Source organism: Sus scrofa, chromosome 9, assembly GCF_054392235.1.
Source record: "Sus scrofa isolate SSC_HxYL_T2T_F1_AM1 chromosome 9, Sscrofa_HxYL_maternal_Yorkshire_Landrace_v2.0, whole genome shotgun sequence".
NCBI classification, from domain to species: Eukaryota; Metazoa; Chordata; class Mammalia; order Artiodactyla; family Suidae; genus Sus; species Sus scrofa.
This window is the reverse complement of record NC_139391.1, coordinates 49,374,640-49,399,458: the sequence shown is the minus strand read 5'-3', so window position 1 is coordinate 49,399,458 and position 24,819 is coordinate 49,374,640. Positions and strand designations below refer to the sequence as shown.

The window sequence follows — 24,819 nt, the reverse complement described above, 5'->3', positions numbered from 1 at the left end:
ATTGACTGACAGAAAAAATGACGGTACAAATAAAATAATGAAGATAATGAACAATAAAAAAAATAGATACTTGTCTACTTGCCTCACAGGGTTGCTATGAGGATAAAAGTGTTTAATAGACATCTAAGAACTTTAACAGACTTTACAAGTTGCCATTCTAAAGGGGGCATTTAAAGAGTTACCAGTGCATTGTTGGAACACTCACACATATGTGAATTCTATTTAAATCATTTATTGATGGAAATCTTTAAAAAATTAGCATGTATTTTGTTATCACCTTAAAACTTAGCCTCTTGAATTTCAGTTATGTCATCAGTTCAGCAAGGGAGCACAAGCACGTTGGATTTCAAATTGCATTAAGACAGTCAACTACTCAGAGTAGCTGTGAGCCTGATGCCAGTCCTTGCCATGTTATCAACTCGCACTTGTGTCTCCATCATGCCTTTCGCCCTCCTCTGGTTTTTTGTTTACAGTCTGATATACTCCAAACAACCCAAGTAGAAAAACTGTTAAGAATTACATGCCAGTGAGTGTTGCCAAGACTGTGACTGACCAACTGTATGCGATCAGTACATACAGGAAGGTCTATGTCTTTGAATCCAGTGGACAAAGAGGTCAGGAAGGTGTTTTCATCAGCCGACTTGGAACTCAGATGCTGTTTGTTTATTGCTGCATTAAGGCTTTATCCAGAAGGCACAGTAATTAATGCCTTTTATATGATTGTGATTTTATTGTTCATTTGGTTTATTTCCAGGCACAATCTCCAAGTTCTTCCTAACTCTAGGAAACGGATGCTTTATACAGGCTCACTCTTGCAAAAGGAGGGAGGAAGGGCTAGATTAGATCTTCGGCAGCGTTAGCTCCATTCCCAGCATAGGCAGCAGCCTCTTTTTGATTTGGAATGTGTGGTAGAAACACTTCATTTTGCTACTTTACTGTGCAGTTAAAAACATTAAATAATTTTGACAGTCTTATTTTACTAACAATAATTGCATCCTGTAGGTTGTTCAGGAAGTGTTCTGACTGACGTAGGATAAAGTAGAGCCACGGTCAGAATTGGTCATTAGCCTTCAGGCTCTGTGGTGGCCGGGACATGATGTGCCCAGCACCCATGATAGAGATGGGCGCAGATTAGAGCTGCGTAAATAATTGCTGAGTGACCAGTGAGTGCATGACGGGTGAATGAATCAGTGTGCTTATGAAAGTTACCAGTGCACATAACTTGCCACCCAGTTCTCATGGGATTAGGTGCTTCCCATATCCTAGCGAGTCTGGGAAGTTTGTGCTGACCTCACTTGATTGCCTGGGAAGGCTTTCCCTGGCACACTCAGACACAGCTGTCTGTTCAGATATGCTCCAACCGCAGTCTGGTTTGTCAAACACCAGAAGCTGGTAGACTTGGTCTTTTTCACATCTTTAAGCAACATGAAATGAATATTACAAAGAGCTGTTCTGAGCCACCTGCTGGCAGTCACTGTTTCCCTAGGGCCAGCTGAGTCAGAGACATCCACTAGCTCCAATTTGGTTTCTCTCATTTAATTGGCAATTTTACTGGATAGCTGGAGGGGGCTCGCCTTCATCTCTGGCAGGTCTGGCTGAGTCCCCACAGCAGAGTGTCTGGTAGGGAGCTGTTCTAGGGCCCTTGGGCTTGGCCAGACAGGCTGCAGACTTCCCTTTCTTGGTGTCTTAGGGAGGAGTGGACAGGCAGGAGCTGTGGTGGCAGCAGTGGCCCCATGCCCAGGACGACTGGTAAGGACAGCTCCTGTGCTCTTCTTGACCAGCGCCCCTGCTTGACAGGGAGCAGAAAGCCATAGTCACGGGTGTGGTCACAGTCTCTGACTCAGAGTCAGAAAGAGCCAGTGGCAGGTGTTTATTTCTGTTCTATGAGGGATGTGGCTTTTTGGGGGGCTGGGGGGGAGACCTGAAAAGTGAAATCAAAATAGTTTTTGTATCAATAAGAGATTTAGAAAGAATGGCATTTTGTTTGGACTTAAGGTGGGGGGGGTAGAACCCTTCTTCTCCCTCATCTCTTCCATCTCCACCCTAATCTTACATCTTGCAAATCTTGTAGTATTTCACATCATATAAGGACCAAAGTGTCTGTAAAATCAGAGGCCTTATAAGAGAGCAGGTCACCAACAGCAATCATCAATAAATGAAATCAGCAAGTCCCAGTACAGCCAGAAGGCAGGCCATGGCACAGAGGAGAGACGGATCAATACCATCACAGGGGCCCCGGCCCTTCATGGGGAACATGGGAACTAGCCACAGGCCCAGACGTAGTACTGGAGGAGCTGGAGTTCCAGCAGATTTGCCAAAGGGACTCAGCCTATACCCTTCTCCCCTCTTTGGTTTTAATTCTGAACCTGAGAGGTTTGAGAAACCAAGTTCTATTTAACTGCTAATTCATGTTGCTGCGTTGTCACCTGCATAGAGTTTGGTATCTTATTTCGCATTTTTCCTGATGCTTTGGAGAAATGCAGGATACAGGATGAAAGGAAACAAAGCTATACCATCACTTGGTCCCCTTGAGGAATTTCAGTCGTGTCACAGAGGCTTGTAAGTACAGTGTTGACAGAAGTGCTAGACATGTCAGTTTTAACCAAGAAGATTGAATGGGAAACTTCACTGAAGGCTTGGTTAAGACTCTGATTTGTATCAGCTGTTACTGTAGGAATAAGACCATGTTGTGCTCATGGTTGAATATAAAAACCCACAAGTTTCCCCACAGAGAACCCTTTCCATGAGGTGTCAACAAAGCTGAAGTCCTACACAGGTGTTCTAAGAAAGAGATGATGTTAGATGCTAAGAGTTGATAGTTATCATGACCCATGCCATTAAGAAGTCACATTTGACCAGTTGCAAGTTGCTGAATTAATTGAATAAACAGAAGAAAACCAAAGCATTTAAATGGACACACACACATACAGCACTTGACTAAAAGGTCTGTTAGTTTCCCCTTATTGGAAAGCCTTAACTAATCAATCCATGCCAATCACATAGCAAAGTAGATAAACCTATGTCATGTCTCTGACATCAGAGATGGATTGAGCACCAAATAGTCACCTGTGTGTTGGCATTACCAACAGCTCTTAGGAGATCAAATGTATGATCCCCAAACCAAGAATGAACACTGGGCCTTTAGAACCATAGTTCCTCACATACTACAACCATCATTTGTTTTATGTCAACCAAAGCGTTCCCGTGGAGCAAAAAATGGTGCTTTTGAGGAGAAAAGAAAAAAAGCAAAGCGGAGGTTGTCTCACTAAGATGTGGTCAAGAACCATCTGGGAATGTGTTTAAATTGCAGGTTCCTGGGTGCCACCAAGAGAGAATGGGGTTCAGTAAGCCTCAGGTGGGGCTTGGGAACCTCATCTTTTAACAAGTCCTCAGATGACTTGGGACTGTGTTCTGAGAAACACCAACCTACGGCCACCATCCAACTCGTGGAGAATACTACATTAGCCATTTTATTTTTCATTTTTTAATTCAAACTGATTAATCAGAACCACACACGTGGCATGTACTGTGCAAAAGACAAGTATTACATGGTTCTTCACCTTGAGAAACTCAGAGTTGAGTGGAGCTTAAAAGTCATAGAGGGAAGTTTGGTGTTTCAGTTTCTCATCCTATATCAAATAACAATACCATAGGAAACTAGTTTGTGGGCAGGCACATCATTTCCTAATCAAGTTTATTATGTGAAAAAAGTAGGCAAATGTTCTAAGCAATATTATTTGGAATAAAGCAATCAGATGTTAAGATTATTTGACCTAGTCTATAACCTACCCCATAACCTAGCATACTATTTTTTCCAAGATAAATTTAGTAGCTCAGAAGTTGGTAATTTATGCCAGAATCCCATTTCCAATCAGTTCCAAATCCCAGACCAAGCCTGGGCTGGATCACATCTCCTTGAATTCTTTTTCAAGTGGAAACTGAATCTGTTCCCTAGAGTTGGGAAATGGAGGCCACTGAACCACCACCTACTGAAGGAAATGGTGCCCAGAGCCTATGGGAAAGAGGTTTTGATTAAGTCTGATGGGATCTGATAATCCAGGTAGCTGTGAAAGTTGCTAAGCTATTGTGTGGGCAGGCTTAAAGCCCCGTGTTGGTGTCATGGTGTTACTCTCCTTTGGGGGGCTTATGGAAACCATGGCACAGACGATTTTAAGTGGTTTTTTAAGGTTGCACTGAGAATTAGTTGCAGAGCTAGGAAGTGAATTTCTACTCCTGTGTTCTCTTCATTAAGAATTGGAGATATAAAGTCCTTTATGTTTTCTCTTGATCATGTTTTCTGGGGGAGGTGGGAATGACTAAGATAGATGTCTATGAAAGAATGAATATTGATGATATATTGTGTAAGGCTTAATGAAAGTTGTGAATTCACCAGATGCTTGGAAAGTCAGCAGCTTCTCTATTATGCATTTCCTTGGCCTAAGCTTGGAAGTTTTCCAAAAAGCAGTTACAGAAGCAAGTGGAAGGACCTGGTGTGTGTTTGTGTGTGTGTGTGTATGTGTAAACTCTAAATTGTTAAAATGAATAATGTGTGAGCAACTTTCAAATCTTCCTTTAACAGAATGATGAGCTTAGATATTATAGGAAATCAAATTAGGGGCTGGGAAAAAAAAAAAAAAGCCCAAACCCTGATCCTTATTTCTAAGCAAGCTGGCCTCTAGGCAGTCATTTTTACGGGAACCAGGTCCTTACCGCTAAGTTTGCTTAGCAACACGTTTTTTTTCTTGATGACGGTTCTCAAAGCAGAGGAAAATGAATGGAGGTCTGATTAACCACAGGCCATAATGGCTATATCAGTTTCTTTTGTAAGTGAAAGATTGTCTTTGCATATTCATAAGGGGGGTGTCTAAACAGCACTGCTGGAGCTGTCAGGGCTGCTAAGCTGTGCTGGATTAGTAAGTGCATGGGAGGCCTCCCAATGGGTGGCCCTGGGGACATTTTTTTCACAATCAAGGAATTCAGATTGTACAGAATTGACTCACTGTAAAAGTTGTTAGGCATAGAAGGAGGTTATAGAATTTATTTTTCCCATAGATCTTTAAGGATGGAACAGAAACTCACTGAATAGTTCAGTACAGTCCCTGAAGCCTTTGAAATTAACTCTTACTAGGATGTTAGAAGCAAAGGAACCTTAGGAACGAGAAGCATGAAAGTCAATCCAATTATCTCAGCAGCTGTGGGTGGGGGCTGGTATATAAATTGGACATTGTGTAGGATGAAGGATATATTTTGTACCTTAGGATATTTCATATTTTCCTAATAATACATTGCTGTAATGAGCTTGGCCAAATGGATCTAGCCTGTTAAAACGTATGTGTATACCGGAGTCATCTAAGTTAGGAAAATAAATGGAAGACTTGCATCATTTATAGTAGAGTCAACCATTTGCTAAAGATAAGGCATTATTCCATTTATATAAATGTTTTCTGGTCTTTTAATGTTTCCTTTAAGTGTATCATCTCATCTTCCAGACGGGCTTAACTCAGTGATGAGAATCTGGGCTAAATTAGTTACATCCTGTCTTAGAATTATTGACAAGACTAAGATTAGAATCCAGTGCACTTCTCTCTAAACCACATTGCTTCCTTCTCAACATGTATAATCTTTGTGTTGTTTAATTCTGTAGATTTATTTATTTATTTATTTTGTCTTTTTGCCATTTCTTGGGCTGCTCCCACGGCATATAGGAGGTTCCCAGGCTAGGGGTCTAATCGGAGCTGTAGCTGCCAGCCTACTTCAGAGCCACAGCAACACGGGATCCGAGCCGAGTCTGCAACCTATACCACAGCTCACGGCAACGCCGGATCCTCAACCCACTGAGCAAGGCCAGGGATCGAACCCGAAACCTCATGGTTCCTAGTCGGATTCATTAACCACTGTGCCACAATGGGAACTCCCTGTAGATTTATTTTTTAAGGTTTTTTTTTTTTGTTTTTTAGGGCCGCACCTGTGGCATATGGAAGTTCTCAGGCTAAGGGGTCGAGTGGAAGCTGTGGGAGCTACAGCTGCTGGCCTACACCATAGCCACAGCAACGTGGGATCCAGGCCGTGTCTGCGACCTACAACACAGCTCAAGCCAAGCCACTGAGTGAGGCCAGGGATCAAACCCGAAACCTCATGGTTCCTAGTCGGATTCATTTCCTCTGTGCTACGATGGGAACTCCTACAAAGCAGTGTTCTGTCAGAGTATTGCCTTCTAGAGACTTGGATCTAGACAGGTGATCACAAATCCCTAAGAATAAATCATAAATAGATTTCCATACCACTGTTTCCACTCCAGCCTACATTTCACAATGTCTAGGATTGAGGAACATGTTGACAAGCATTTTGCAAAAGACAGATGTAACGGTAACAGTTAGACTCACTGCAGCTGTAAAGCAATTCCTACCCAAGATGCAGACTTCGCTTAGTGCACCCTCACGCTGGGTAGTAAAGACTTTTCCGGGAATTGGCTGTGCCGCTGAGCTTCTAGAGACCATTTTTTTGATCCCTAAATTCAGCTTACAGGAACCTTTAAACAAATGTATGCTGCATTATTCTCATTATTCAATTATGACAGTCTTTCCCCCAGCATTTTAATTAGCACTCATTTACTGAGAATTAAACTGTCATTTTAGTTGAACTCAAAGGAGTACCCCAGGGACACGCATTCCACAAGATAATAATAGCACCATATAATCCTGATGCCTCAACAGTTCAGGCTGGAGTCATGACAGGGCTTTTCTGTCAGCTGGTTCTGAGGGACTTCGTCATGACGTCATGAGTGTGTGTGGGGCTGAGGGAACACCATCATTCTCTGCCTGAAAACTTGAGACCTAATCATCTTTGATCAAGATAATCTGATCTTTGAGTCCTGCTTGATGATATTAAACAGCCAAGTCAAAAGAGAAGATCACGTTCGTGTTAGACATTTGGCTTCCAAGCCTGGCTTTGCCCCAGGACTGCCCACTGCTGTGTTTTCTAGGTGCATATTGGCGTTGTTTTCCCACAGGTGCCCTGGGTACAGGAATAACCAGTCAGTACAATGAGCTGTGATTGTGGCTTCAACTGCTCTTTGGATCTGTCCGCACCTCTTCAGATCCATCGTTCTTTCTTGGCATTTATTTACACTGTAAAATATTTCATGTCTGAATGTAGCAGGAAGCTCTGTTAAGAGCATGGGATGGAGACGCTTTGTAGAATGTACCATTGGTTATGTCTGAAAAATGCCATTTCCTTTCATTTCTGGAGGTTCAAGGGAGGTTCAGTGTTTTCTTTAACACTCACTTGAGACATGATTCATCTTAGAGACCTTCATGCCTTCTGTTCCATCAGCCAAGTGATTCACCAGCTTTGAAAAGCTGAATGACCTCAGTTAATTAAAACAAGCATAAATCACAGGACCACAATCAAAAGGTACAGGCTTCTAGTCATAAGATAAATAAGTCCTGGGGATGTAACATACTGCCTGGGATATATAGTTAAAAATACTGTGTTATGTATTTGAAAGTTGTCAAGAGAGTAGATCTTAAAAATTTTCAGTGCACAAAAACTTTGTAACTATGTGAGGTGATGGATGTTACATAAACTTGTGATCATTCCACAATGTATGCATCTTAAACTAATACATGGTTATATGTCAGTTATATCTGAATAAAACTGGAAAAGAAATCATAAGGCCACAGGGGTGTAGAAGAGACATGACCTTAGAAACCCATTAGCATCTAGTGTCCCCATTTTACAATGGGGAAGACTGAGGGTCAGAGAAGTTAGGTGCCTTTTCCAGGACCAAATAATTTGTGGGAAACAAAAACTAGAACTCAAGCATCCTGGCTTCCATGTGTTTGTTTCCTCTCTATCCACTATCTTTTTTTCTTTCTCTCTCTCCAGTGTATTATATATAGCAGGGAAGACAAGGAACCCTGGATCCCAAATGCTTGCATGTGAACTCCTCCTCCATCACTTCCTACTGGATCACTTAAAATAGTGTCTGTTATTACTATATTTCTGTTTGCCTCCAGTCATTACAGCCACCTAAGAGTAAGAAGCATGCATTGATGTTTTGTCTATCCCCCCCTTATCTTCTGCCATGTTTGTACCAACTCTTTGTGCTTTGTATCTAAACCTCACAACAACCATGCGAGATAAGTGCTATTGATCCATATATTTAAGATTTAAAAAAATAGTGATTTGGTCTGTTCAGTTGATCTATTTCTTCTTGATTCAGGTTTGGCAGGCTGTAGGTCTCTAGAAAGATGTCCATTTCTTCTAGATTGTCAAATTTGTTGGCATATAGTTGTTGATAGTATCCTCTTATGGTTTTTTATATTTCTGTAGTATCCGTTGTGACTTCCCCTTTTTCTTTTTTTTTTTTTTTTTTTTTTTTTTTTTTTTTTTTTTTTTTTAATTTTATTTTCCCACTGTACAGCAAGGGGGTCAGGTTATCCTTACATGTATACATTACAATTACAGTTTTTCCCCCACCATTTCTTCTGTTGCAACATGAGTATCTAGACATAGTTATCAATGCTATTCAGCGGGATCTCCTTGTAAATCTATTCTAAGTTGTGTCTGATAAGCCCAAGCTCCCGATCCCTCCCACTCCCTCCCCCTCCCATCAGGCAACCACAAGTCTCTTCTCCAAGTCCATGATTGATTTTCTTTTCTGAGGAGATGTTCATTTGTGCTGGATATTAGATTCCAGTTATAAGTGATGTCATATGGTATTTGTCTTTGTCTTTCTGGCTCATTTCACTCAGTATGAGATTCTCTAGTTCCATCCATGTTGCTGCAAATGGCATGATGTCATCCTTTTTTATGGCTGAGTAGTATTCCATCGTGTATATATACCACATCTTCCGAATCCAATCCTCTGTCGATGGACATTTGGATTGTTTCCATGTCCTGGCTATTGTGAATAGTGCTGCAATGAACATGCGGGTGCATGTGTCTCTTTTAAGTAGAGCTTTGTCCGGATAGATGCCCAAGAGTGGGATTGCAGGGTCATATGGAAGTTCTATGTATAGATTTCTAAGGTATCTCCAAACTGTTCTCCATAGTGGCTGTACCAGTTTACATTCCCACCAACAGTGCAGGAGGGTTCCCTTTTCTCCACAGCCCCTCCAGCACTTGTTATTTGTGGATTTATTAATGATGGCCATTCTGACTGGTGTGAGGTGGTATCTCATGGTAGTTTTGATTTGCATTTCTCTTATAATCAGCGATGTTGAGCATTTTTTCATGTGTTTGTTGGCCATCTGTATATCTTCCTTGGAGAAATGTCTATTCAGGTCTTTTGCCCATTTTTCCATTGATTGATTGGTTTTTTTGCTGTTGAGTTGTATAAGTTGCTTGTATATTCTAGAGATTAAGCCCTTGTCAGTTGCATCATTTGAAACTATTTTCTCCCATTCTGTAAGTTGTCTTTTTGTTTTCTTTTGGGTTTCCTTTGCTGTGCAAAAGCTTTTCAGTTTGATGAGGTCCCATGGGTTTATTTTTGCTCTAATTTCTATTGCTTTGGGAGACTGACCTGAGAAAATATTCATGATGTTGATGTCAGAGAGTGTTTTGCCTATGTTTTCTTCTAGGAGTTTGATGGTGTCCTGTCGTATATTTAAGTCTTTCAGCCATTTGGAGTTTATTTTTGTGCATGGTGTGAGGGTGTGTTCTAGTTTCATTGCTTTGCATACAGCTGTCCAGGTTTCCCAGCAATACTTGCTGAATAGACTTTCCTTTTCCCATTTGATGTTCTTGCCTCCCTTGTCAAAGATTAATTGACCATAGGTGTCAGGGTTAATTTCCAGATTCTCTATTCTGTTCCATTGGTCTGTCTGTCTGTTTTGATACCAGTACCACACTGTTTTGATGACTGTGGCTTTGTAGTATTTCTTGAAGTCTGGGAGAGTGATGCCTCCTGCTTGGTTTTTGTTTCTCAGGATTGCTTTGGCGATTCTCGGTCTTTTGTGGTTCCATATAAATGTTTGGATTGTTTGTTCTAGTTCTGTGAAAAATGTCATGGGTAATTTGATAGGGATTGCATTGAATCTGTAGATTGCTTTGGGTAGGATGGCCATTTTCACAATATTGATTTTTCCAATCCAGGAACATGGAATATCTTTCCATTTTTTTACATCTTCTTTGATTTCTTTGATTAAGGTTTTATAGTTCTCGGCATATAGGTCCTTTACCTCTTTGGTTAGGTGTATTCCGAGGTATTTGATTTTGTGAGGTACAATTTTAAAAGGTATCGTATTTTTGTATTCCTTTTCTAATGCTTCATTGCTGGTATACAGAAATGCAACTGACTTCTGAATGTTAATCTTATATCCTGCCACTTTGCTGAATTTATTAATCAGTTCAAGGAGTTTTGGGGTTGAGTCCTTAGGGTTTTCTAGGTATAGAATCATGTCATCTGCATACAGTGACAGTTTGATCTCTTCTCTTCCTATATGGATGCCTTTGATTTCTTTTGTTTGTCTAATTGCTGTGGCTAAGACTTCCAAAACGATGTTGAAGAGCAGTGGTGAGAGTGGGCATCCCTGTCTTGTTCCAGATTTGAGTGAGAAGGCTTTCAGTTTTTCCCCATTGAGGATTATATTTGCTGTGGGTTTATCATAAATGGCTTTGATTATATTCAGGAATGTTCCCTCTATACCCACTTTGGCGAGGGTCTTGATCATGAATGGATGTTGAACTTTGTCAAATGCTTTTTCTGCATCTATTGAGATGATCATATGATTTTTGACCTTTTTTTTGTTAATGTGGTGTATGATGTTGATTGATTTGCGTATGTTGAACCATCCTTGAGAACCTGGGATGAACCCAACCTGGTCATGGTGTATAATTTTTTTGATATGTTGTTGGATTCGGTTGGCTAAGATTTTGTTGAGAATTTTTGCATCTATATTCATCAATGATATTGGGCGATAGTTTTCTTTTTTGGTGGTATCTCTGCCTGGTTTTGGAATGAGGGTGATGGTGGCCTCATAGAATGTCTTTGGGAGTATTCCTTCTTCTTCAACCTTTTGAAAGAGTTTAAGGAGGATGGGCACCAATTCCTCTTTATATGTTTGATAGAATTCACCTGTGAAGCCATCTGGTCCTGGGCTTTTATTTGTAGGGAGTGATTTTATGACCTCTTCAATTTCATTTCTGGTGATTGGTCTGTTCAGTTGGTCTGTTTCTGCTTGATTCAGTTTTGGCAGGCTGTAAGATTCTAGAAAATTGTCCATTTCTTCCAGATTGTCAAACTTATTGCCATATAGTTGTTCATAGTATTCTCTTATGGTTTTTTGTATTTCTGCTGTATCCGTTGTGATTTCTCCTTTTTCATTTATAATTTTGGTGATTTGGGTTCTTTCTCTCCTCTTTTTAGTGAGTCTGGCCAGGGGTTTATCAATTTTGTTCACCTTTTCAAAGAACCAGCTCTTGGTTTTATTAATTTTCTCTATTGTTTTTTGAGTCTCTATTTTATTGATTTCTTCTTTGATCTTTACAATTTCCTTCCTTCTGCTGACTTTAGGACTTCTTTGTTCTTCTTTTTCTAATTCATTTAGGTGGAGGGTTAAGTTGTCAATTTGGGATCTTTCTTCTTTTTTGAGAAAGGCCTGTATTGCTATAAATTTCCCTCTGAGCACTGCTTTCGCAGCATCCCATAGATTTTGAGAGGTTGTGTCTTCATTATCATTTGTTTCAAGATAGTTTTTAATTTCCTTCTTGATTTCCTCATTGACCCATTGGTTTTTTAGTAGCATGTTGTTTAGTCTCCATGGAGTAGGTTTTTTCTCTTTCCTTTTCCCATGGTTGATTTCTAATTTCATGGCATTGTGGTCAGAGAAGATACTTGAGATAATTTCTATGCTCCTAAATTTATTGAGATTCGCTTTATGTCCCAATATGTGGTCAATTCTTGAGAATGTTCCATGAGCATTTGAGAAGAATGTGTATTCTGATTTTTTTGGATGTAGTGTCCTGAAGATATCAATTAAGTCTAACTTTTCTATTGTTTCCTTTAGGATCTCTGTTGCTTTATTGGTTTTCTGTCTAGAGGATCTGTCCATTGATGTGAGGGGGGTATTTAGGTCTCCTACTATGATTGTATTCTCATCAATATCTCCCTTTATGTCTGTTAATATTTGTTGTATGTATCTGGGTGCTCCTATGTTTGGGGCATATATGTTGATGATAGTAACATCCTCTCCTTGGATGGATCCCTTAATCATTAAATAGTGTCCTTCTTTGTCTTTCTTTATGTCTTTTGTTTTAAAGTCTATTTTGTCTGATATGAGCGTTGCAACTCCTGCTTTTCTGTCATGTCTATTGGCATGAAATACTTTTCCCCAGCCTTTCACTTTCAATCTATATGTATCTTTTGTCCTAAGGTGAGTTTCTTGTAGGCAGCATATTGAAGGTTTTTGCCGTTTTATCCACTCAGCCATTCTGTGTCTTTTGATTGGGGCATTCAGTCCATTGACATTTAAGGTGATAATTGATAGATGATTATTTATTGCCATTTGATCCTCGTGTTCCAGTTGATTCTATGGTTCTCCATTCTTCCTTTCTTTTTTTTTTTTTTTTTTTTTTTTTTTTGGTTGGATGGTCTCCTGTTATTATCTGCTTGAGTGTTTTTTTTTTCATTTTTTGCAAATGCAATATTTGGTTTTGGCTTGTGGTTGCCCTGTTTTTTAAGTATGCTAACCCCTTCCCATAATTGTGTGTTTTAGCCTGATGGTCCTGTAAGTTCAAACACTTCATTATTATATTAAAATTAAGAAGAGAGACATACATACAAACAAAAAGGATTATTTACCTCCTAACATCCCTTGCCCACATTTTATGGTTTTGATGACTCTTTTATTTTTTTCTTTTTAATTTTATTTTGTTTGAAGCATGTTCATGATTAAATCTGTATGCTGGCTTATTTGAATGACTGCTCTCTGATTGTATCTTCCTCTGTCCTAGTTCTTCCTCTTCTTCTTCTTCTTTTTTTTTTTTTTTTTTTTCTTTTTTCTTCCCTTTCCTTCCTTTCTTTTGGTTTAGAGAAGCCCTTTCAATATTTCCTTTAACCTGGGTTTTGTGTTGCTGTATTCTTTAAGTTTTTGTTTGTTGGGAAAAATTTTTATTTCCCCTTCTATTTTAAATGATATTCTTGCTGGATAAAGTATTCTAGGTTGCATATTTTTTCCTTTGAGCACTTTAAATATCTCTTGCCATTCCCTCCTGGCCTGTAGTGTTTCTGTAGAGAAATCAGCTGATATTCTTATGGGGGTTCCCTTGTAGGTAACATTCTGTTTTTCTCTTGCTGCCTTTAGGATCCTCTCTTTATCACTAACTTTTGCCATTTTTATTATGATGTGTCTTGGTGTGGGTCTGTTTGGGTTCAGTTTGTTTGGGGCCCTCTGTGCTTCTTGTATCTTGAATCCAGTATCCTTTAGATTTGGGAAGTTTCCAGCGATAATTTCTTCAAATATATTTTCCATTCCCTTATCTTTTTCTACTCCTTCTGGAATTCCTATTATGCGTAGATTGGCTCGTTTTATATTATCCCATAGGTCTCTTATATTGCTTTCCAGTTTTTTGATTCGGTTTTCTGTCTGTTGACCAGATTGAGTGATTTCCATTATTCTATCTTCCATATCACTGATTCGTTCTTCTGCATTATTCATTCTGGTTTTTACTGCCCCTAGTTCAGTTTGCATCTCTGCAAATGAATGTTCTAGTTTTTCTTGGCTCCTCCTTATATTTTCTAGCTCCTTTCTGAGGGTATCTGCATTGCTGTTCATATCTTCTCTTAATTCCTTCAGTATTTTCACTATTTCTCTTTTGAACTCCAGGTCTGTCAGACTGCAGAGATCAGTTTCATTGTTGACTGTTTTAGGTGAGTTCTCCTGTTGGTTTGACTGGGGGTGGTTTCTCAGCTTCTTCATCTTGCTTGTTGTCTTCTTTCTCCTGAGGGAGTTGTACTCTCCGTTATCGGGTAGTGTTTGCCTTGTCACTGCCGTGGAATATTTCCTGAGGGCTGTCGTTGTTGGTCAATCTTTTTTTGAGGCAGTGTGGCTTTTCTGGAGTGTTGATGGGACTAACAGTGTTTCTTTGAAGCAAAGGAGGACTTCCTGAGGGCAGACAGGACTGGGAGGTCCACCCCACGATGGTAGCAGATTTCACTTGGTTCTCAGCACCCCCTGGGGTCTTGGGCGGGTAGCAGGGCCCTTGGAGACTCAAGAGGTTCCTCCCCAGGGCAGCCCGATTCAGAAAGACCGTCTGAGATCTTTTCCCGATTCCGCCAGGCTTGTTGCAGCTTTTCTGGGCTGCAGGGGGTCCTGCCTGGAGCTGGCAGTCCTATGCAGCTGGTCCACTAGGTCTCAGCACCCCTTGGGGTCTTGGGCGAGTAGCAGGGCCTTTGGAGACTCAAGAGGCTCCTCCCCAGAACAGCCCGATTCAGAAAGACCGTCTGAGATCTTTTCCCAATTCGGCCAGGCTTGTTGCAGCTTTTCTGGGCTGCAGGGGGTCCTGCCTGGAGCTGGCAGTCCTATGCAGCTGGTCCACTAGGTCTCAGCACCCCTTGGGGTCTTGGGCGGGTAGCAGGGCCCTTGGAGACTCAAGAGGCTCCTCCCCAGGGCAGCCCGATTCAGAAAGACCGTTTGAGATCTTTTCCTGATTCGGCCAGGCTTGTTGCAGCTTTTCTGGGCTGCAGGGGGTCCTGCCTGGAGCTGGCAGTCCTATGCAGCTGGTCCACTAGGTCTCAGCACCCCCTGGGGTCTTGGGCGGGTAGCAGGGCCCTTGGAGGCTCAAGAGGCTCCTCCCCAGGACAGCCCGACTCAGAAAGACCGTCTGAGATCTTTTCCCGATTCCGCCAGGCTTGTTGCAGCTTTTCTGGGCTGCAGGGGGTCCTGCCTGGAGCTGGCAGTCCTATGCAGCTGGTCCACTAGGTCTCAGCACCCCTTGGGGTCTTGGGCGGGTAGCAGGGCCCTTGGAGACTCAAGAGGCTCCTCCCCAGGGCAGCCCGATTCAGAAAGACCGTTTGAGATCTTTTCCCGATTCGGCCAGGCTTGTTGCAGCTTTTCTGGGCTGCAGGGGGTCCTGCCTGGAGCTGGCAGTCCTATGCAGCTGGTCCACTAGGTCTCAGCACCCCCTGGGGTCTTGGGCGGGTAGCAGGGCCCTTGGAGGCTCAAGAGGCTCCTCCCCAGGACAGCCCGACTCAGAAAGACCGTCTGAGATCTTTTCCCGATTCCGCCAGGCTTGTTGCAGCTTTTCTGGGCTGCAGGGGGTCCTGCCTGGAGCTGGCAGTCCTATGCAGCTGGTCCACTAGGTCTCAGCACCCCTTGGGGTCTTGGGCGGGTAGCAGGGCCCTTGGAGACTCAAGAGGCTCCTCCCCAGGACAGCCCGACTCAGAAAGACCGTCTGAGATCTTTTCCCGATTCGGCCAGGCTTGTTGCAGCTTTTCTGGGCTGCAGGGGGTCCTGCCTGGAGCTGGCAGTCCTATGCAGCTGGTCCCCTAGGTCTTAGCACCCCCTGGGGTCTTGGGCGTGTAGCAAGGCCCTTGGAGACTCAAGAGGCTCCTCCCCGGGGGAGCCCGTCTCAGAAAAACCGTCGGAGAATTAGGTCGATCTATTCACGGCCTGGCTAGGCTTGTTCTAGCTTTTCTGGGCTGCAGGCCTTTTCTAGGGGGCTGGTGGTGTTTGGTGCTGCTCTGTGGAAGTGTAGCCCCTCCAAAGGGCAAGCAGGCCTGTGCAGGGAGAGCCCCTGCGGTGGTAGGCTTCAGGCAATTGTTGAGGCCAGCCCTCCTGGATGGCAGGCAGCCCCAGGTTTGGCGAGAGCGTAGGGGGTGGCGGGGGTGGGGGGAGGGAATGCACTGGGAAGCACAGCTTTCTGCTAGCTAGCGGGCCTGTAAGCTTGCTGTGGCGTGGGGGGTATTCTATGGGGACCCACCCCTTCTTCTCTCCCCTCCCCAGCACGGGCGCAGACCAGGCTCTTCTCCCAGGTTCCCTCTGAGGCGGCTTTCCACTTCCCCGCCCCTAGAGTATTGCTCCCTTCCTCTGCGACAGCTTTGTTTTCTAGTCTCCCAGGCAGTCTCTGCCCCGTCAAATGGTTTAGAGACCTCCCAAGCAGTTTCCGCTCTTCCCCGCCCCCCTAGCCCGGGGACTAATCTCTGGAGCCGAGGTCTCGGTGCCCAGCCCCCACCCAGGCGGCGCCCCCCGGCCCTTTCTTGGGGACTAACCTTCGGAGGCGAGGTCTCGGTGCCCAGCCCCAACCCAGGCGTCCCCCGGCCCCCTCTCGGGGACCAACCTTCAGAGCTGAGGTCTTGGTGCCCAGCCCCCACCCAGGCGTCCCCCGGCCCTTTCCCGGGGACTAACCTCTGGAGCCGAGGATTCGGTGCCCAGCCCCCACCCAGGCGTCTCAATTTTTGGTGACTGTGCCCGTAGTTCAGATGGTCCGTTGGGTTCTTGATCGTTTTTCCGTACTCCGACTTACTGCTACACTCTTCTCTGCATCTGGAGATTCCTCCGGTTCGTTTGATCTTTCCCCCGGTAGGAGACTTTCCAGGGTGCGGGATCCCTTTCTCCTCCGCAGTTCCCTTTCGGGAGCGCCCGTCCCGCTCGGATTCACCTTCTCTCACTCTCCTCTTTTCTCCCGTTCTGCCCAATAATGTCACGAACTTCTTGCCGTTATTGGAGTTTAGGTTCCTCTGCCAGCGATTGGTTGTTGTTCTGTGCGAGTCATTTCTTCTGTAGATGTGCTTTTTTTGTTGTGTTTGTGGGAGAGGGCGAGCGTGTCCCCCTACTCCTCCGCCATCTTGTCCTCCGAGCCCCTTTTTCATTTCTTATTTTGTTTTGAGTTTTTTCTCTCCTCTTCTTGGTGAGTCTAGCCAGAGGTTTATTTTGTTTACCTTTTCAAAGAACCAGCTCTTCATTTGATTGATTTTGCCTATTGTTTTTTGAATCTCTATTTCATTGATATCCTCTTTGATCTTTACAGTTTCCTTCCTTCTATTGACTTTAGGTTTTGCTTGTACTTCTTTTTCTAATTCATTCACATGGGCTTAAATTGTCGATTTGAGATTTTTTTCTTCTTTTTTGAGGAATGCCTGTATTGCTATGAACTTCCCTCTGAGTACTGCTTTTGCAGCATCCCATAGATTTTGAGTGGTTGTGTCTTCATTATCATTTGTCTCAAGAGCAATATTACAAAGCCATAGTAATCAAGATAGTATGGTACTGGTACCAAAACAGACACACCAATTGAACAGAATAGAGAACCCAGAAATAAACCCAGACACCTTTGGTCAATTAATCTTTGATAAAGGAGGCAAGAGCAAAAAATGGGAAAAAGACAGTCTTTTCAGCAAGTATTGCTGGGAAACCTGGACAGCTGCATGCAAATTAGTGAAAGTAGAACAAACCCTCACATCTTGCACCAAAATAAACTCAAAATGGCTTAAAGACTTAAATATAAGACAAGACACCATCAAACTCCTGGAAGAGAACATATGCAAAACATTTTCTTACAAATGTTTTTTTCAGGTCAGTTTCCCAAAGCAACGGAAATAAGAGCAAAAATAAACCACTGGGACATAATCAAACTGACAAGGTTTTGCACATCAAAGGAAACCAAAAAGAAAATGAAAAAGACAACTTACAGAATGGGAGAAAATTGTTTCAAATGATGCAACCGACAAGGGCCTAATCTCTAAAATATACAAACAACTTACGCAACTCAACAGTAAAAAAACCAACAACCCAATTGAAAGATGGGCAGAAGACCTGAATAGACATTTCTCTAAGAAAGATACACAGATGGCCAACAAACACCTGCAACAATGCTAAACATCACTGATTATTAGAGAAATGCAAATCAAAACTACCATGAAATACCACCTCACACCAGTCAGAATGGCCATCATTAATAAGTCCACAAATAACAAATAAATGCTGAAGGACGTGTGGAGAAAAGGGAACCCTCCTGCACTGTTGGTGGGAATATAAGCTGGTACAACCACTGTGGAGAACATTATGGAGGTACCATGGAAAACTATACATAGAACTACTATATGACCTAGCAATCCCACTCTTGGGCATGTATCTGGACAGAACTCTCCTTAAAAAAGACACGTGCACCCACATGTTCATTGCAGCACTATTCGCAATAGCTAAGACATGGAATCAACCCAAATGTCCACTGATAGATGATTGGATCAGGAAGATGTGGTATATATGGAATGGAATACTACTCGGCCATAAAACAGAACAAAAATAATGCCATTTGCAGCAACGTGGGTGGAACTAGAGACTCTCATCCTGAGTGAAGTAAGTCAGAGAAAGACAAATACCGTATGATATCACTTATATCTGGAATATAATAGATGGTACAAATGAATCTTTCCACAGAAAAGAAAATCATGGACTTGGAGAATAGACTCATGGTTGCCAAGTGGGGGGGGACTGGGAGCTTGGGGTAAATAGATGCAGAATGTTGCCTTTGGGATCGATTAGCAGTGGGATCCTGCTGTGTAGCACTGGGAACTCTGTCTAGTCAATTATGATGGAACACGTAATGTGAGAAAAAAAGAATGTATACATGTATATGTAACTGGGTCACCATGCTGTGCAGTAGAAAAAAATATATAGAGAAAGAAAGATAGACACAGAGAAATAATTTGTCCAAGGTCCCAGCAAGTCAAGGCTCTTTAATTACAAAATCTAGACAGTGTCCAGCCTATCAGGTCAATATCACAGTTCTAAATTTAGACCTTTCAGACATTGGCTGCTGTCATGGAGTTTTCTTTTTCTTCCTTTTTTTTTTTTTTTTTTTTTTTTTTTTTTTTTAATTTGGCTACTTTGAAGCATATGGGGTTCCCAGGCCAGGTATCAGATCTGAGCTGCATTTGCAACCTATGTTATAGCTATAGCACTGCTGGATCTTTAACCCACTGTGCCAGGCTAGGGATCAAACCAGCATCCCAGCACTGCAGAGAGATATTGCTGATCCTGTTGCACCACAGTGGGAACTCCATGGCGGTTTTTGGGGTTTTTTGTTTGTTTGTTTGTTTGTTTTTTGGTTGGTATTGTTGGGGGGGAGTAAGTCGTGTGCATTTTCCCAAAGTGTGTTTTGGAAATGCGTTCTCTTGTTTGCTGATGAGAGGGCTTCACCTGCAAACCTCTTCCCTTTAGCAGTGGAAATGAATCTTTTCTTACCCTGGCTTCCCTGAAAGTCAGTTAGGTGGTGAAGGAAGTTTAGATGTCCTATGAGAAGGGAGGGTGAATTTCTAATATCAGTGAGAGTGTCTTATTTTTTGTTGTTGTTGTTGTTTCTTGTGGCTGTGTTTAACAACACAGAATGAAGAGAAAGTCTTCCTGGGAATGTAGACAAGAATATTGCGAGAGAGGAAAAAGTAAGAAAATTCGTTTTTTTCCTCACAAAATTCTCGTCACCTTTGCTCTGCTCTCACGGGTGGTCTGCCACATTGATGTTCCCCACACAGAAGGATACTTAATGTCCAGAACTTTTACAAGAGTTTCCATTAAATCCTTGTTTCCTTTTAGTTCAAGTTCTCTTATTCTTGTGTGTGATTTTGAATTTTTTGGCAAAGCTAAGGGGAGGAAAAATCTATCCTAAAGAGATGAGTGTCTCTCTCTCTCTTGTTCACATCATTTTGAGAAAAGGAGCTTCCGTTGCTCATTTTCATTGAGATTAAAGACTTCTGATGTCTGCCCTACAGATAAAGTTATAGGCAACAGAAAGGCCTAAATAATGGTTTATCAGAAGCAGCCTGAAGCAGTCATCAGCCAGTTATTCTTTTGAACATAGTCAAAGTCATAGTCATTCAGTCAGTCAGCACTGATTTTGTTCTAGATGCTGGAGAAACACCAGTGGACATGATGGTATTATTGTCCTTAGGAGGTTTTAACCTATTAGAAGGAAAACAAGAAACACATAAAATTCAAGATCAGGAGTTCCCGTCGTGGTGCAGTGGTTGGCGAATCTGACTAGGAACCATGAGGTTGCAGGTTCGATCCCTGGCCTTGCTCATTGGGTTAGGGATCTGGCATTGCCGTGAGCTGTGGTGTAGGTCGCAGACGCGGCTCGGATCCTGCATTGCTGTGGCTCTGACGTAGGCTGGTGGCTACAGCTCCAATTGGATCCCTAGCCTGGGAACCTCCATATGCTACGGGAGTAGCCCTAGAAATGGCAAAAAGACACACACACACACACAAAAGAAATTCAAGATCAGACAGCAAGGTTATATTATAATTCCATGGCATATTAAATAAGTTATTCACTAAATGATTGTCTATTATTTCACCGAGTCCTCACAAGAATGGCTGGTGGTTTTCTAGGTAGGCACTTACATGGCGGGGTGGTGGGGGTGCATGTTCTCTGTGGCTGTCTCTCTCTCTGTTCAGTCCCTTTCACTTTGGGCTTGTGCTGTGCCTTGAATCACCCTTTCTTTCATGAAGGTAGTCTCCTTCTCTGTTGGAGCTCTTGTCTTCACTGCTACTTTCTCCCTGGATGAGCTCACCCAGCCCACTGACTTTACATATCATCACTGATGCTGCTCCCAGATTTGTATCTTCATTCGTGTCCTCCCACTTGAGTTCCCGATTCTTATGTTTAACTAAATAATTAGCTCTAAATGATGCCTTTAATTAGATACCTCATAGGAATCTCAGTATGGAGATATACAAAATGGAAATCTTGATTCTTCTCCTCCTCCCAAATGCTTTCTCATTACATCCAATCTCCATCCCTCCCAATCTTGCCTCTAAACACGAAGGGCATCACCAGCCAACTCATGAAGTCAGGCCAGAAACTTAAGAGTTACCTTTAATTTCTGTCACTCCATCATTCCCAATATCCAGTCTATGAGCAACTCCTGTTGATTCTAGACCCAGTGTACTTCAAACTGCATTTCTCTCCTCATCTCCTCTTAACACTGTCCCAACCCAGACCATCCTTATCTGCTGCCCAGGTTACTGCAGTGGCCGTCTAACTTTCATCCCACCCCTGACAAGCCATTCCCCAGAGGGTATCTAGAAAGGTCTTTGAAAAGCCAAGCCAGTTCATGTCTTTCCTCTGTTTAAATATTTTAAAGACTTCCTGTTCTACTTAGAAAATATTTCAACTGCTTACCTGATCTGGCTCCTCCCCAACCTCATTCCAGGCTCCAGTCCCCTCTGTCATCATTGCTCAGCCCTCCCCGGTTTCCTGACACTTTGCAAAGCACTCCAAGCTCTTTCCTACCCCAGGACCTTTGCACCTGTTGTTTTCTTTCTCTCTCTGGCTCTTAGCCTGGCTGCCCTTCCTTTTCCATGCTTCTTTGTAAATTGAACCTTTCTTGGACCTTCCCTCCCCTTATCTTTTTGTCTATGACCACACCTGGTTGATTTCTTTCTTACAACTTTTGTCTGAAACTATTTAAATATGGAAGTGGAGTAGCCCATGAGTTTCAGGCCAGTTTTATGAGTTTCTCTGCTTTGGGCTTATATGCTAAGCCACCTACAGCCTTTTTGTTTTTGGATAGATAGCTCCCATAATAGCATCTCCTGGAATCTAGTCTTACCCTGACTTCCAACATGGCCAACTGATTTACTCAAGCCACATAAGAGGCACGTTTTCTGTTTGTCAATCAGAGCTCTTTGCATTTCACTTCAGCTTCAGGGATAGTGGAGGTTAGTGGGAGGATGGGTTTCAGAATATGGGAAAAGGCATATGTGGGGCAACTGCCAAATGATTGAAGTGTTTGCTCAGGTAAATTCTAAAACCATCTCTCAGTGAATTTCACTTAGCTTCTATTTGTGCCTCTCTTTTCTCTTCAGTAAAATGGATAGAAAACTGCTTACCTTCATGTAGACCCAGTATAAAGACTAATGGAGACTTTTTAAAAAAATTTTTTAGTCTTTTTGCCATTTCTAGGGCTGCTCCCACAGCATATGGAGGTTCCCAGGCTAAGGGTCGAATCGGAGCTGTAGCCACCGGCCTACACCAGGGCCACAGCAACGCGGGATCTGAGCCGCATCTGCGACCTACACCACAGCTCACGTCAACACCAGATCCTTAACCCACTGAGTAATGCCAGGGATTGAACCCACAACCTCCTGGTTCCTAGTCGGATCCAATAACCACTGAGCCATGATGTGAACTCCCCATGACTAATGGAGACTGAACTCAGGAGCTCCTGTTGTGGCTCAGCAGTAAGGAACCTGACTAGTATCCAAGAGGATGCAGGTTTGATCTCTGGCCGTGTTGCCGTGAACTGTGGTGTAGTTTGCAGACGTGGCTCGGATCTGGCATTGCTGTGAGTATGACCCTGAAAAAACAAAAAACAAAACAAAACAAAAAGGCTTTGAACTGAAAAGGGACATTTGCTACCTCTCTGAGCCATTCATTCCGGCTTTATTCCACAATAATTTTATACCCACCAGAAGCAGCTTCTCTGAACATTTTGCATTTCTACTTGCTTTATTTCTTATCCATGACATTGCCATTCTTGTTCGGTGCCCACTTCATAGTAACCTTTGCTGGAGAGAAAATGAATGAGACAAAGGAAGGACATGACACTGAAAGAAAGTGGTTGGGTCAGAGTGCAGGAGAGGCCAGTATGAACAATCTTCTCTCCTGCCTGATTTAATTATCTCCCAGTTTAGTTCAAGGCTGGCTTCCCTGTGGCTGTCGTAATCTGTGGCTTCCACTCAGGGTATTTGAATACCTTGAAGTGTAGCACCAGTGATGTTATGATGCTCAGTGCTGCACACTAATTAAAAGCCAGCCAATGGCAGTCATGTGAACGCTACATGCAGGAAATGATGCGGTGAATCTGATGCCTGAGAGAGACAGGAGCAAAGCAAAGAGGGAGCGTGAGAGATCAGAACTTTACACAAGGAATACGATTTCCAAGTATTGACCATTGTCTGTTCTTCCATTCTAAGGAGATGCCCCTGCTCTGGTTTTGCTTCTTCAGGGTGAGGAGAGATGATGTGGCTCACTTGAGAAATACTTAAAAATGAACACCCCAGAAAAACTGAATTCCATAGGGAGGAAAATCAAGTAGGAGTCAAGTGAAAAACTCAAGCTTCAACCAGATAGTTTTTCATACAACCCCTTAAAGTGTAAGGCTTAGCAATCATCAGTGAATTGCTAATTAATCTGAAATATTGATGGCCAAGCACCGGTAGTTTTTCTCAATAGACAGCTTCTCCTGGCCATGCCATGAAATTTGCATTAACTCTGCTGATACATAGAGACAGAGTTAGGGTTTATGTCATCTCAGCTGATTCTCCTCTTCTCTCTTTGCCCCTAATTTATCATAATAAATGAGACAAGCCCACTTGGTTCCTTAAATTGAGACCTTGGGTTCCATCCTTGACTCTCTCATTCTTTATCTGCTTATATTCAGTTTATCTGAGGTCCTGTCCAGCTGCCTCCACAACAGTCCCATTCAGCCGTTGTCCATCTCAGCCACCACTTTATTCTAAGCCATTGCTCTCTCTCCTGGACACTGGACAGGACTCCTGACCAGCCCTCTGCTTTTACTCATGCCTGTCCACCAACAGCCCCTCTCATAACAGCAGAACATTGTTGTTAATGTAATCAAACCACATCACACCCCAGCTTCAAACCCTGCCATGGTTTCCTGTTGCATTTAGAACAAATCCAAATCCCTCATCCTGGCCTCTAAGTCCTTACATGATCTGACTCCGGCTCATTTCTCCGATTTCACCTTGTCCCCCCTCTCCACTTTGCTCGCCACACTTCCCCTGTCCTGTGAGTATGCTGAGGTCATTCCCTCTTCGGGACTTGTACCTGCTCTTCTCTCTGGACTGCTCTCCCCGCCCCCCCCCCCAGGCACTCTCCAGGCCGATTGCTCCTCTTCATTTGGGACTCAGCCTCAAATGTCTCCTTGGAGAGACGCTGGCCAACGACCCTTTCACATACACTGTCCTACATGGTCATCAGCACATCATTCCGTTTCATTTTCTGTGTCCTTGGTATCGTTGATACCTGTCTAGAATGTAAAGTACACACGAGCTGACACACCATTTTATTACCCATTTTATTCTCAATGCTGGGAACAACAATGGGTGCATAGAAAGATCTGGCTCAGTGAATAGCTCTTGAACGAATAAAGAAGACAAAGCTCTGCATCATTACCGTAGCACTCACTTCCTGTGTGCTTATTATGTGCCAGGCACATTACCTCAACCCATCTTCTTGACAACTAAATGATAAACTACTCTTTGTCAATTTACAGATGAGACATGAGACCCAGAAAGATTATGAAACTTTCCTATGGTCACAGGTAGGAAAGAATGAAATCAGTCTGTCTGGCTCCAAAGCCTTTGCTTTCCCAGTCTCACATTGTGGTTCATTGTATGGACAGTTGAGCTTTGTGGGGCATGGGTCAAGATCCATTCACTTGGTTCTTTTACCTTGTCAGCTATTTATTTGGTACCAGTTACGTGCTGGGTACTATATGCATGTTGTGAGTGCTGCAGTGCACAAGATAGAATTCTTGCTTTCATCTCTCTTGCACTCCAATAGTTATGTTCGTTAATGCTGGTGAAAGTTATTCTGATTATTTTAGTCTGCTGGAGTTGCCATAAGGAAAGCCAGACTGAGTGGCTTAAACAACAAAAAATGACCTTCATGTATTTCTGGGGGCTAGAAGTCCAAGATCAAGATTGGCAGGGTTGGAGTCCTGTGAGGCCTCTTACTGGCTTGCAGATGATCACGCTTCCTGTGTCCTCATGCGGCCTTTCCTCTATGCACACATATCCCCAGTGTCCTCTTCTTGGGAGGGATACTGGTTGTTGTAGATTAGCAGCTCCA

The 24,819-nt window shown here is 42.9% G+C and overlaps 2 protein-coding genes across 23 annotated transcripts in view; one reads left to right on the top strand and one right to left on the bottom strand.

Moving 5' to 3' along the window:
• LOC102164776 (uncharacterized) overlaps window positions 1-24,819 on the top strand; it is a 441,263-nt gene that overhangs the window by 269,219 nt on the left and 147,225 nt on the right. The window lies entirely within an intron of this gene.
• LOC146399891 (uncharacterized) overlaps window positions 12,970-24,819 on the bottom strand; it is a 393,141-nt gene continuing 381,291 nt past the window's right edge. Inside the window, exon 4 of the mRNA XM_084976388.1 lies at window positions 12,970-16,956. Within this exon, the coding sequence (XP_084832514.1) occupies window positions 15,911-16,813 (903 nt within the window). The 5' untranslated portion in view covers window positions 16,814-16,956 and the 3' untranslated portion in view covers window positions 12,970-15,910. The remainder of the gene's footprint in view (window positions 16,957-24,819) is intronic.